Source organism: Typopeltis vanoorti, chromosome 7, assembly GCF_054136105.1.
Source record: "Typopeltis vanoorti isolate ZY-2024b chromosome 7, IOZ_Tvanoo_1.0, whole genome shotgun sequence".
Taxonomy (NCBI): Eukaryota; Metazoa; Arthropoda; class Arachnida; order Uropygi; family Thelyphonidae; genus Typopeltis; species Typopeltis vanoorti.
Window position 1 is genome coordinate 99,743,410 of NC_143555.1, and position 14,620 is coordinate 99,758,029.

General features: G+C 36.4%; 1 protein-coding gene across 2 annotated transcripts in view; it reads left to right on the forward strand.

Annotated features, from left to right (window-relative positions):
- The first annotated feature begins 285 nt into the window (after positions 1 to 285).
- LOC150104901 (uncharacterized) overlaps positions 286 to 14,620 on the forward strand; it is a 196,207-nt gene continuing 181,872 nt past the window's right edge. The window contains exon 1 of one of the 2 annotated variants that reach the window (XM_090395415.1): positions 286 to 650. In XM_090395415.1, the coding sequence (XP_090251541.1) occupies positions 536 to 650 (115 nt within the window). In that variant the 5' untranslated portion in view covers positions 286 to 535. The remainder of the gene's footprint in view (positions 651 to 14,620) is intronic. The other variant, XM_090395414.1, reaches the window with a different exon arrangement.

Sequence of the window (14,620 nt, forward strand, 5' to 3'; positions counted from 1 at the left end):
AAACTTGACTTGTTTGTCTGTTTGCTTACTTGGGAAATGGAGTAAAATCAGGTTTAAAATAGCTTGGTATACACTACATATTTTCTTGCAAATTACAGACCAACCTGAAAGTCATTTATTCAGTTCACTCTAGATACCAGGATCTATCGTTCCTAAAGGAACTGCGTCTTAAAGAATGTTTTAGAAAATCGACTGTGATTATTGATTTTGAAATTGTTTCGTTATATGTAATAGTAGACTTTAAATCGATTCTACTATTATATGTAATAGTAGAATCGATTTGAAAAGTATTTTCCGCAGCGGTTGAATACGAAACGAACTCGACGTAACATTATTTTTTATTCTCTTCGCAATTTAAGAGTGTCTGTGCGTGATTCTTTGTTCTGTATGTATATGTATATGTTTATTATGTGAAAAATATAAATGATTGTATGTGTGTAGTTGATCACTTGAAGAAATTGAATCAGTTTGACTGTATTTAGAAACATTTCAGATTAGCTGTTATAAATATTAGCAGAAGTAAGCTGTCAACAATATGTCTGGCCGTGCCCAGCTATTTGTTGGTCGTCTTCCTTTGGATGTAAGAGAAAGAGAAGTAGAACAAGTGTTTGAGAGATATGGTCGACTTCTCCGATGCGATGTTAAGTATGGTATGTATATATATTGTTTTTTATTTTTATTTTTTTTTATTTCATTATTATTAGTGTGGGTGTGAAATATAACTTTTTTTGGAACGTTTGGTGTATATGTGTATGTATGTATGTATATATATATATATATATATATATATATATATATATATATATATACATTTCTTGAATATGGACAATTTTTCGTTCGGTGTTTTAGGAGCACTTGGTGAGAAGTGCCTGAGATGTCCATTGGGATTGTTATTCTATTGGAAATGTTGCTTTCTTGTCATAAAAAAAAAAAAAAAGAGGACAATTACGTGATTAAGATGTGTAAGGGTTAATCCTTTTGCAGTTTCTGGTCACAAATAGTAATAAATATTTTATGCTTTCGATTATCATAACCTATTTCACTTAAAATAGGTAAGAAATAACGGCCCTGTACCAATATATCGCTAGATCTTTAAATAACAGGAAAGCTTATAAGTTAAACAGAAAGCGAATTTAAATTGCATGAAGTGCTACCTAAGTATACCTGCACACTTATGTTTACATACGCTCATAATAATTTTTACCACTAAGTGTACGAAAAAAATTAATATTTTTTAAATATTAATGACTGATGAGTACATCTATCCAGTATTGTAATATCACAAGTTCACTTTCTGGTGGTAACGTGTATTTAAATTATTAATACTAGTGAAAAGATAATTAAATGCAGTATTGTATATCATACTCAAGGGCTCACTCTAGTGAGTACAGGAATGGCAAACCCGAGGTACCTGATGCTGGACCATGCCTTACTTCGTATAATGTACATCTGTTATATTATCTGTAGACTGGTCCCTATCTTCTTTCTTTATACTTCCTCTCTTCTTCCTGTTCCTTCCCCCCAATGCTGTTAGAGTAATTCGAGGACTAGGGGTGAATCTTTTCTAATTACTTTATTTTTCTACCTTTAGTAGTGAGAGAAGTAGCCTATTTTAAGCAGTGGGAGTCTGCTGCTCTCCCAAGTTTGAAACCATACCATAATGGTTTCCTGAGGAAGGCAATGGGAAACCACCTCAGTATTTTTTCTAAGAAATATGGTGAACTCGGCAAATTTAGTTTCCACAACCTGCAAAAATGGGGTCTATCGGCAAACGATGGATGTCATGCCCGGCAGAAGAAGAAATGAGGCTTCTCAGGTCATTAACCTATGAAATCCTCAAATGGACAATGAGGATGGGATCCCAAGTATTGAGGAAAATGGGAAGAAAATAAGACATCCAAGAGAGAATGAGATAGAAACTATACATGTTGCAACTTGGAATGTAAGAACAATGTTAAGAGCTGGTAAATTAGAGAACTTGAAGAAAGAAATGAAGAGGTATAAATTGGATGTGGTTGGTCTAAGTGAAGTCAGATGGGAAGATATAGGAGATTTTGAAAGTGATGGTTATAGAATTATATATTCTTATAGAACACGGGGGAAAATGGAGTAGCATTTGTTTTGAATGAAAAGGTTAAAAATTCAGTAGAAAAAATAATATATGAAAGTGACAGGGTGATTATGATTAAACTGAAAGCAAAGCCTGTGGACATAATGATTATACAGATATATATGCCCACAAGTGACCATGATGCAAATGAAGTAGAAGAGATATATAATCAAATGGAAGAGATAATGGAAGAAGACAGAACTAAAAGGTGTACCATCTGGATGGGAGACTGGAATGCGGTGGTAGGTGAAAAGGTAGAGAAGAGAATAACAGGGAGATATGGCCTTGGAAAAAGGAATGAGAGAGGCGAAAGGCTTAGAGTTTTGTAAAAGACACAAACTAATCATTGGTAATACTTGGTTTAAACTTCCAAAGAGAAGAAGATATACATGGAAAATGCCAGGTGACATTGCAAGATACCAGATTGATTATATGTTAATACAGAACAGTGTAAAAAGGATATCAACACATCCAGGAGCCGATATTGACTCAGACCATAATTTGCTTGTTATGGAATTAAGAATACGATATAAGAAAATAAACAAAGGTAAAAGCAAGAAAAGGTGGAACCTAGAAAAACTCAAAGGAGATGCAGGTAGGAAATTCAAAGAAGAACTGGAAAATAAAATAAGGAACAAAGAGAATATACCTGAAGAAATTAGAGATGTTAATGCAAAATAGAATCAACTGAAAAATTTGATATATGAAACAGCTGCTGAAGAGATAGGTTTTGTGGAAGGGAAAAGAATTAAAAAGCCATGGATTACAAATGAAATGATAAGAAAAATGGAAGAAAGAAGAAGATGGAAAAATGTAAACACTGAAGAGGGAAGAAGAAAATACAAAGTATTAAATAATGAACTGAGAAGAGAAACCGATAAAGCAAGAGAGGAATGGTTAAAAACAGAATGTAAAGAAACACTGAAGAGGGAAGAAGAAAATACAAAGTATTAAATAATGAACTGAGAAGAGAAACTGATAAAGCAAGAGAGGAATGGTTAAAAACAGAATGTAAAGAAATGGAAAAAAGGGGCGATATGATAAAATGTTTGAAAGAGCAAAAGAAATTACAAATATTAAAAAAAGCATAAGAAATCTGCCATTAGAAGATAAGCAAGGAAAACTGATTTATGATATTGAAATACAGGGTGAAAGATGGAAGGAATACATCGAAGAACTTTATGCAAAAAATGAAAAACCAACAAAAATTGAATTGGAAGAGCAAAATGAAATCTCAACAGAAGAAAGAGGTCCTGAAATACTAAAGAGAGAAGTAGAAATAGCAATTAAGGAATTAAAAAGTGGAAAGGTGGAAGGAGTGGATGGAATACCTAGTGAAACCCTAAAACAACTGGAGAACAAAGGTATAACAGAAACATGGAAACTCTGCAACCTCATTTACAAAACAGGAATATGGCCTAAAGATTTCACAGAGAGTATTCTTATACCAATTGAAAAGAAAAGCAATCCTGCTAACTGCAGTGACTACAGAACTATAAGCATACTCTCGCATGCCCCCAAAGTACTGCTAAGAATATTAAATCAACGATTGTGTAATAGAGTGGAGTATTTTCTGGGGATGATCAATTTGGATTTAGAAAAGGCAGAGGAACCAGAGATGCAATTGGAGTAATGAGGACCATATGCGAAAGCAATATAGAAGTAAATAAAGAATTTATATTTGTTTCATCGACCTTGAAAAAGCATTTGACATGGTGAAATGGGAAAATCTGATGGAAATATTACGCAAAATAGGTTTAGATTGGAGAGACCGAAGGTTAATAGCTGAATTATATATGAACCAGACGGCCATAATAAAGACAAAAGTAGGAAAAACTAAAAAATGTGTGATTGGCAGAGGTGTAAGACAGGGATGCTTCCTGTCACCGACGCTCTTCAATATATTTGCAGAAGAAATGATAAAAGAAGCATTTTATGAAGAGGAAAGAGGAATCACTATTGGAGGAAGAACAATACAAAATATTAAATTTGCTGATGATCAAGCAGTATTAGCTAATACCGAAGATGAACTACAGCACCTAATGCAAAAATTTGAAAATATATGCAAGAAATATGGTATGAAAATTAACGTAAAGAAAACAAAAGTGATGAGAGTCTCCAGGAAACCAAGAAGTATCAAGGTGATGATGAATGGAGAAAGTGTAGAGCAAGTGAGACAATACAAATACCTTGTTAGTATAATACAAGAAAATGGAAAATGTGACATGGAAATAAAAGAAAGAATTAACAAAGGAAAATATGCCTTTTATAGCAAGAAAAATTTGTTTATTAATAAAATGAATAAAAATCTAAAGAAAAGGCTTAAGTGCTATATTTGGAGTTATCTGACCTTATATGGGTCAGAAACATGAACAATTAGGAAGAAAGAAGCTAAAATGTTGGAGGCATTTGAAATGTGGTTATGGAGAAAATAAAGTGGACTGAAAACAATCACCAATGAAGAAGTATTACAAAGAGTTGAAGAAGAAAGGAATTTACTAAAGACCATAAGAAGAAGAAAGCATAACTGGATAGGACATGTATTAAGAGGAGACAGCCTACTGAAAAGAATGATAGAAGGGAAAATTGAAGGAAAGTGACCGAGAGGAAGAAGATGACTAATGATGCTTGATGATATAATGGGAACAAGAAGATATCAGGAAATGGAAGGAGGAAGCAAGAGACAGAGGAAATTGGGGGAAGAGAACCTGCTGAGTTATACCATTGGACCTGTCAAGAGACAGAACACTAATGATGATGATGATATCATTTGAGAGATTTGGATTTAACTTCAGGATTCTGAATTTGTGTGTGCTGGGTAAATTACATTTAGCACTTTTGATCAGTTTCTGTGCTTGGAATGAAGGAAATAATGAAATCATTATTTGATATTTTATCATTTAATATTTTATGGTTGTTCAGAGTTATTGGGGATATTCTCCAAGAAGTAGGTCTAAAACTGTACAATTGAAAAATGATGCATATTGGGAACGGCTTTTATCGAAATGGCCATCTTCGTTTTTGTACGTATGAAGCCAGAATGCTTATCAACAGTTATCAGTACATCCCAAACTCATTTTGAAAGAAACAGAAAACATGTTGCATCCAAACAGCAGTCATGTTTTCTTGTCTCTTGCATAGTTATTATCCCAATCATGCTTCCACCTCTTTTTGCATTTAGTGGGCTGCATTATTATCATTATCTATAGAGGGAAAAAACTTTTAACTTCTTCCTTTTTTACTAATTCTTAAGATTGATCATCAGTCCATGAATTCTCATCCAAACTGGATATCAGAAAGTCTCCTGGCCTTAATGGCAATTCTTGAGTTGTTTAGATGGTTTTTTTTGTGCTCTAGAGTTGAATCTTGTTCTGTGTTGGCATTTTATCCTCTCCAGTTCTGCAGCTTGGAATTTAGCCTGCTTTCAAACTATTCCTAAGAATAGCGACAAATCTTTGCCACAAATTACTGTTCATTTACTATCATTTCAGTTTTTTTTCTAAAGTAATGGAAATAACCATTAGCAGCCAACCTGTTTCTGCCTGGAAACTTCTTAGCTACTGAATGATTGTTAATAGTAATTTTTCCACCACTATCCCACTGAGGAAGGTATTCTTGCTTATGTCATCCATTTTTAATCAGATTTGATTTAATTTTATTATTATTACTTGACACCTCCAATGAGTCCAAAGACTCATCGAGGGAGGGCACCTACTCTACAACTCTGTCTCCACCACTCAATCCACCAACTGCAATGAACTGCAACCATACCAACTACCTCCCACCACCACTACTAGTATTTTCACAGACAATCACAAACATCCATGTTCACGGCAGGATTAGAACCCTGCAGCTTTTCGGCTGGCGAGCGGATACACTAACCACTTGGCTAACCAGACTGGCATTTGCTCCTGACATTTCTGAAGTATTTGATTATGTTTAATTAAGCTCCTATCTCATTTCTACAAACATTGTAGTGCTCATACGATTCAAGCCTACCATGACATATTGTCTTAATATTGTCTTTTCTCCACTCTGGTGAAGATCTAGTGAATGTCCATGCCACTCAAAATCTCTCCAGCATGATCAGTTTTTTCCCCAATTTTTGGTTTGACTTTCACATCTAGTCACATCCATAATTTTCCCAGCCTCCAAAACACTTTTCCTTCTTTTGTTCAGAACAGTACTATTCTTTCCTGCATGACCCTGACACTAAAAATTCCAAATCAGCCCAGCTTTAGAATACTTTCTTATATTTGGGATAGCACCAAAAATCTCCTTAACAGTGTTTGATGCCGTCTGCTTTTAATAGATAACCCTCACTAACTCTTTTCACTCACTTTCTCATAGTGACTATTTTTTTGTTATGTCTCTTTTTTAATGGTAATTTAATGGTTACTGAACTGGCTGAACACCTTTACTCCACTTTCCTCTAAACATGTAAGAACACTAGCAGCTACTGGTCAACATCCATACAAGGTTTAGCTTTATTCTTTTCAAACCAACTTTTCATCTTCCTCTTTTATTCTATGTGGTTATGCTTTTTGACACAGCCTTCCTCATTGTTGATAATTTGTTTACACACGGCACTATCATGTTATAGGTTTTGTGATTCTCATGTATGGTAGGAGATACATGAGAATCTTACTTATGAAGCTGGTTACCACTTTTCATTCTGTTAGTTCATTACATGTAATGGTTGATGAATCTTTATCCTCAAACTTTTCATCTAATTCCTGGAGTCGTAATGGTCTATCAAGGATCTCCAGGTATGTATAATTGTCAGCAACCCATTGTCATAAAAACAGTATGTTTACTGCATAGTAACTTATTATCTTCATCTCTTTTCCATCATCTATATGGATGATGATGAGGCTGAATGAGCTCTTTCCACTTCTGTCTGTCCCTTGGGAGTCAGAACAATTCTGTCTAGTTTGGTGTCGCTTGTTGTGATTTGGTTTTCAGTTCCTCTTTTAGTGGAGTTAATGCTATTATCTAATTTAACTTATTATCACTGAAAAGGTATTTATTAATTTTTACTGACTTTTGAGTTATAATGATTTTAAATAATCTTTAACCAGCATTTGAAAGATTTCTATCATAATCTGCAGCTTCACAATCTCAAGACTGTTTCTTTCTCCCTACTAATCATGACTCTGCATGCGTGCGCACACACACAGACAGAGGCAGAACATTGGCTAACTAGCATGTTGGACCTTTTCTGATTGAAATAATTCGCACTTGTTTTAGCATTAACTGCACTAGATCACTGTTGTCTTGAGATATTGTGGACCAACAGGACAGAATAATGTCCTGGAACTCAATAACCGAGTGAGGTGCTGGCAGATGCTGCATTTTACATGATCTTATAAATGTCTGATGGGATTCAAATCAGACAATCAGGGATTCAAAACCAGGCAATCAGGAAGGCACATTGAATACTTGGCTGTGCTCTTTGCCAAGAAGTTGTTTGAGTGGAGCCAAAAAAAGTTCTGATAAACACATACAACAAAAATGATATTAAAGCAACTGAAGCCACAAGAACGAACATATCTTAAAACTTTTAATCCCATGTTTCAGCAAATTGTAATAATTTGTTCTTTTTCTTTTAGAATATTATTATTATTACTACGGGTGACTCCAAGGAGTCCTTAGACTCATCGAGGGAGGCCTCGACGAGTCTAAGGAGGCATCATGTTCCCACAGCTATTCGACATTCTCACAGTATCTATCATACCTTGCCTTGAACTCATTCGCTGTCATAGCACCCACAACAGACTCTGGCAGCTTATTCTACTCATTTACCACTCTAAAAGTAAAGAAGCCAGCTCTAACACCCTTACTAACCACACTCTTGCCCAGCTTCCATAGGTGTCCCCTAGTCCTCCCACCACCAGTCCTGATCTCAAAAATATCCTCTGAATTAATCCTATAGAAACTCTTCAGCAATTTGAATATCTCAATCATATCTCCTCTTTTCCACCTATCAACCAATTTCTGCAACCCACAAATCTTCAACCTGTTCTTATAAGGTTCATTCCATAGACCTGCTATCATCTTGGTCACTTGCCTTTGGATCCTCTCAATCTCCTCCCCATCAAGATGAAACCTAGGTGACCAAATCTGGGCACAGTAGTCGAGATGAGGTCTAATATATAAGAAGACATGTCAGACAAGTTTTTTATGCTGCAAGAAAAGCCTGCAACTGAGATTCACCAAACATTTTGGGAGACTTTACATAGGACTGTGCCCAGCATATCCAACAGTTACCAGATGGGTGATCAAATTTAAAACTAGGCAGATTGAGACAGATGCCTCCAGTTCAGGAAGACCTTCCACAGCAATCATACCTGAAAACACTGATGCAGTGCATGCCATGATCCTTGATACTAGATGAATACCATCCAAAATCCAGGGAATGAGTTGGTCATTATCCGCCAACATCTGGACATGTAGAAGCTCTGAGCAAAGTGGGTACCCAAATGTTTGAATGCTGACCAAAAGAGAGAATGTGTGCTATCATCTCAAGGGATTTTAGGCCATTTTGAGAAATCAGGTGCAAATATTTTGGCTCATATTGTTACTGTTGATGAAACATAGCTTCATCACTATTACCCAGAGACCAACAAGTCAGTGGAGTGGAGACACAAAGGTTCTCCATGACCAAAGAAATTCTGAACCCAAAAGACAACAGAGAAGGTTCTTGCCACTATCTTTTAGGATATGGATGGTGTAATCTTTACCAAGTACCTCAAAAAATTAAAAAAATAAAGTGAAACCGTTACAGCAGCAGTTTATTCAGTAGCTTTAAAGGAATTAAAGGAGGTTACTGTAGGAAAAATGCTGTAGGAAACTGAGCAGAGACATATTGCTTTTGCAGGACAATGCACCTGCTCATGAAACCCAACAGATAATACACAGCTTGGGCTTTCAATGTCTTCTCACCCACCCTATTCTCCAGAATTGGCCCCTGTCTGACTATTTTCTATTCCCAAATTTAAAGAAACACTTGAAAGGAACAAAATTTACTACATAAGTGATATCTGCAGCTGAGGATTTTGTGCAACGAGGATTGCAGATGATGCAGCAGTGTTGTGACTGCTGCATCATCTGCAATCCAAGTGTATTACACTTCATGGGGAATATGTAGAATAATGTGTAAGTTACATGGTTCTGTTCTAATTCTTTCATGGTGATTATCACAATTTTTAGCACACCCTGTTATTCTTGTTAATTTTTTACCCACGTCCAAGCATACAGGGTTTTTGTGTGAAATATCTTCATGACTAGGCTACTTCTATATAGGGGCTGTTGATTCCATTGCCTCAGTATCCTGAAATGTAAAGTACACTTTTTTGCTTATTACTATGTATTAGAGTCACTATTCAGACTATTTGACCTGAATTAATTAATGCAGAAATCATATATTCTCTATATACAAGTAGCAGAAAGGTGTATCACCTTATTAAAATACTTTGGATCAGATATAAAGTTTTTTCACTTATTCAAGTGAAAATTTCTTGGCAAGTAAATTATACTTGCCAAGAAATTATTTTAATCCTTTCCCCAGATGTAAGCAAAGTTTGTGCATGCATGAAGTACTTCATGACTTTGATCACACAAACTTTGTTTACACTTGGTTAAAGGATTAACAAGAATATATCTTGGAAATTATATTCTTGTTACTCCCCCCCCCCATCTCCCAAACTCTTCCAATTTTGTGACCTAGGGCATTATCTTACTGGAACAGTCCACATTCATTGAGCCATGTGCAGGGACTGATGGATCTGGTAATTTTCACCATGCTGAGCATTACCTAGCCCAAAACAATCCCTATGTAAGAATTAGGGTCATGGTGTGTTCAGTGGGGATGAGAGGACAGAGTGATGTTCATCAGAGCAAGCTCCATACCAAAATACTGTGACCGCTGACCTGCTTCTGGCCAACCATGTAGTCTGGTTATTGGTCTTGTCATGAAGGTGTGTGTGTGTATAAGCGTAGAAAGCTTTTTACCTTGCGTGAAATATACATTAAAGATACCAAGAAATTTTATACTTGGTTTTAATCCTTTTCCCGAGTAAGCAAAACAAAGTTTTGCACTTGAAACATATTCACGTCTGAGCTACTTGTATATAGAGGCTAATGACTTCATACCACTTGCCTTAGTATGTATCCTATAATGCAACCCCCCCCCCTTTTCAGGCATGTATAATGCAATGGATAATAGGAAGGGCCACTACCCAGACAGGTTTCGACCTTTATTTAGGTCTCTTCAGTGGGAGCCAGACCTGGGAGAGATACCAAGGTTGAAGTAATGCAGTAAGTCATATATATCTCATATACAAGTAGACTTCAACCTTGTGTCTCTACCGGGTCTGGCTCCTCTACTGAAGAGACCTCAATAAATGTTGAAACCAGTCTGGGTAGTGGCCCTTCCTATTATGCATTGCATTATACATACCTGAAAAGGGTGTGTGCTTTGCATTATGGGATACACACTAAGGATATGAAGTCATTAGCCTCTATATACAAGGAGCTCAGATGTGAACATGTGTGTGTGTGCGCGCACACACACACACACACACAGTGTGCACAGATATATAAATCATACTCACATATAAGGGGTCGCAAGTTCTTAGCACATAATTACTGTGTGTGTGGATAGGAGTAAACAGTAAATTAATCTGTTCATATATTTTATGAAGGGTTTTGGGTTGTAGTCTTTAGGGAATGCTTCATGTGGAAGCCAAATCAACAGAACCAAGATAAATGGATTTAGCAGGTTTGTTAAGTTACGAGTTCAACTGTAAAAGGATGTTGGCCAGCTATTCATGTTATTGTAGGTTTAGAAGAAATGAGGGCATGATGGATCCCTGTTCTGCTGCAAGTTGAAGAAACACCATGCAGGAACTGTATGGGACATTAGCTAAAGAGAATCAGTGAGAGCAGGGATAATCAATCAATCAAAATGCCCTCTTTTGAACAGTGTCAGTTTTTTAGAAGTTTCAGGTGCATGATTAGATTATTCCAAGTTTGGGTAGATCAGGTCCTTCAGAACAGGTCGGTTTGCCTGTTCTGAAGGACCTTTAGGTTCCTCATGTCATGGACGAGAATCGAACTCAGGTCTTTCTGACCAAAGGGTTTTCATCTATACTGATTGAGCTATGGAGGCTCTAGGGATAGAATGTAATATATATTGTATTATCAGAGAAGATTGAGGAAATAGGGCAAGAGTAGGTGGGGTATTATTAATGATAGCTGAAGAACTTCAACCAACAAAAATAGAAGTAAAGGTAGATTGATGGAAATGGTTAATTTGTCTGGTTTGAGAGAAGCCAATAAGACTAAATATATTGTTGGTTACTGCTATACACCTGAGGGGGGGGGGTCCAGAAGATTTGGATGACATGCCAGCAGATTAGCACAATGAGTGCAAGCCAAGCAATTATCATGGGAGACTTCAGCTGTTTAAATGCTTTCCATTGGTCCCTTATCCTTGTTATTGGTCTTAGTTCCACAAAATTTGCATTCCATTCAAATCAATCTTCTCCATGTATTTTTATGACAGCCAGGCTTTTTCTTTTCTTGTGGATTCCATTCCAGGGCTGCATGACAGATTTCTTGATGATCTTTCCTAAATATGTGTCCAATCCATCTAAATTTTCACTATCTGATTTCAAGGTTGACTTTTTGTTCTTTTCCAGAGATCTTCACTAGTAATTTGTGGCCACAAATTTTATGTATGCTCCACAGACATTGATTTATGAATGTTTATAGCTTTCTCTGTATTTCCTTTGAAACTAGATGGTAAACATCCATTGTTTTGCATCCATGTAAAAGAACTGATTTCATACATGCATTAAATATTTTTATTTTTGTATCTGTATGAATATTTTTCATTTTCCATACTCTACTAAGTTTAGCATATGCGTTTCTTGCCTTTTCAATCCTTATATCAACATCCCTACTTGCTCCTCCAGTTCTTTATCCAAGTGTAAGCAGGCAAATTTTGCATGAGAAGTAACGTCACGACAAGACTACTTGTATGTGGAGGCTAATGACTTCACATTAATTGCTATAGTATCCCATAATGCAAAGCACATGTCCTTCCAAGTATGTAAAATTCTAATTCTAATTCTATTCTAATCAGTGAGAACCAGACTCAGAGGAGATACCAAGTTTGAAGTAATGTTTAGGCCATTGATAAGAAGTTATTAGCCTCTATATACAAGTAGCCTGGTCACGAAGGTACTTTGCATGCAAAGACCAAGAATATAATTTCTTGGCAGCTTTAATTTACTTTATAACCAAGTGAAAAAACTCAATAACAAACATTGTTTGTGGTAGATTTGTTCTTTGCACTTGTACCAATTGATGGATTTCTGCACATTCAGTATAACATAGAGAAATGAAACTGCAGTTGTGCAACTCTATGTATCCACTCATTCTGCCATCTTGGAATACACCATCTTCTTCTGCAGCTTATCCCACATAAGTAGGGTTGCTATCCACATCCTCCTGTCTTGAGCAGTAACCACATCCAAGTTCTTCATCCTCAAGCCCTCCTCACCAGCTCTCTCCATTTCTTCTTTGGCTGCCTTCTTGAAATACACAATCAACCTAAGAATTACGGTAGTGGTCATAATGTCCATATGATCCTGTCTCAGTTGTATGAGGAAACAGATATTGCAAATGCATCCTTCACCTATCCTACTCCCCTGAATGATGTTTCATATGTAATATGTTATTATCTATTTATTTATTTTAAACATCCTTGTAGACTATATTGATGAAATTGAAAGATACTGAAGACCATTTGTTAAACTGAATACTATTAGAAAAGACCCATTTATTGGGATGAAAAACTGAAAGGTCGGTTTTCTGTAAAATGCCTTCACTGTTTCATCTGGTTTTGAAACATAGCTTGGAAAGGATCTCTGCACTGTCATTGAAATGGATACATATCAGTTAATCGCGATATCAGTTTCTGGTGATGTGTTGAAATCTGTAAATGAAAGTTATATGAATTGGTGATAGTGGATATGTTTGTACAAAATCATTAAAGGATGTGTTTACTTCTTGAACAGTAGCTGAAAATGAAAGGCACTATAATTCTGTTGTTTGCTTCAGCTAAAATAGTTATTAATTAGACACTTAGTGCAGAGGGGAAAAAAAATAAAATAATGCATATGTTTGTTAAAACATGACAGTAAGCTCTCATTGACGTAATAAAATTGTGGCAGCATCAGCATTGCTCCATAGTAGTTTAGCCTAGAGGTCAACAATAGTAAGGTTTATGAACGAAAATTCAGATTTCCACTTTTGATAAATGCTGATCCTTCCTTCTCATCTGTCCTAGGATGGGTTGAGTCCCCTCCTAATGAGGGCTTACTGGTGTATTAATGCAGCAGGTTTGCCACTCCTCTGCTGCATCCCCCAAAAGTGATATTCATGACTAATCTGTGCGTGTTCATGGGACCGGTTTGCATGCTTTCAGGATGAGAAACCCCAGATAAACTGGGCTCTGGACCCTGCTATTCACTCCCAAGACTGGTGAATTTGGCTATGGCTGAGGAAGATCCTTTAGCTCCTCACGTCATTGACGGGAATCAAACCTAGGACACTTCTTCCCCAGGCATATGGTTGCGAGGCATGTAGCTACCAGGCTAATCGTGCAGACAAAATGCTGATAAAAGAGCAATAATAATAAACTGCTTAATGCTGACCATTAGTGATTGGAATACAAACATGACAATCCCTGTGTCTTTGAGGCTATTTTACCAACACCAACATTCTCTACTCTAGCTGCTATACCACACATCTCTTTGGTCTAACCACTTTCTTCTGACTCTGACTGCCATTCATACCTGTCTCATCCTTGCCTTTATGCATTCCATCACCTTGTGCTGCTGCAGCCACATCTTAAACCTCGTATCAATCTTCCTCCTGTCATACAATCTGTTCAGCCATGCTATTCTGCTTCACAAGTACCCTTTGATCATTATGTTCATTAAATTATTGATTCTGTGCCTTCTCAGCAAACAATAGTCTTTCTAAATGCACAACACCAAACTCATTCAAATGCAGACTATCAACTTTAAACCATTCCAACTTTCCTCCATAGATTCACAAACTGTAAACCCTCTTTGCCTCACACAACTCAGCCATCTTGCTATTCATTATCTCTGCTCATTTTGTCAACTCAATATCTGGGCAAAATGCTAATGACTTTTCCAACAACACTATCCTTTACCTCTCACAACACCTTCCTCAAGTCTATCAACATTTCTTTTTTAATCAAGTCATTTGTGACCACAACTACCACTAAATTGATGCCTGTTCTTTTCTTCTCTGCAGTCATCTGAATTTGTTTCATTGCTCCACCAGAAAAGTGTTTTGTGTACTTTATTAGTCATCACACCTCTAATGATAATCCCTATACTCGTATGATTGTCATTTGACTGTTTCTTTGTAATACTAACTTCCTCCTCATTTACATCAGCCAGTCTC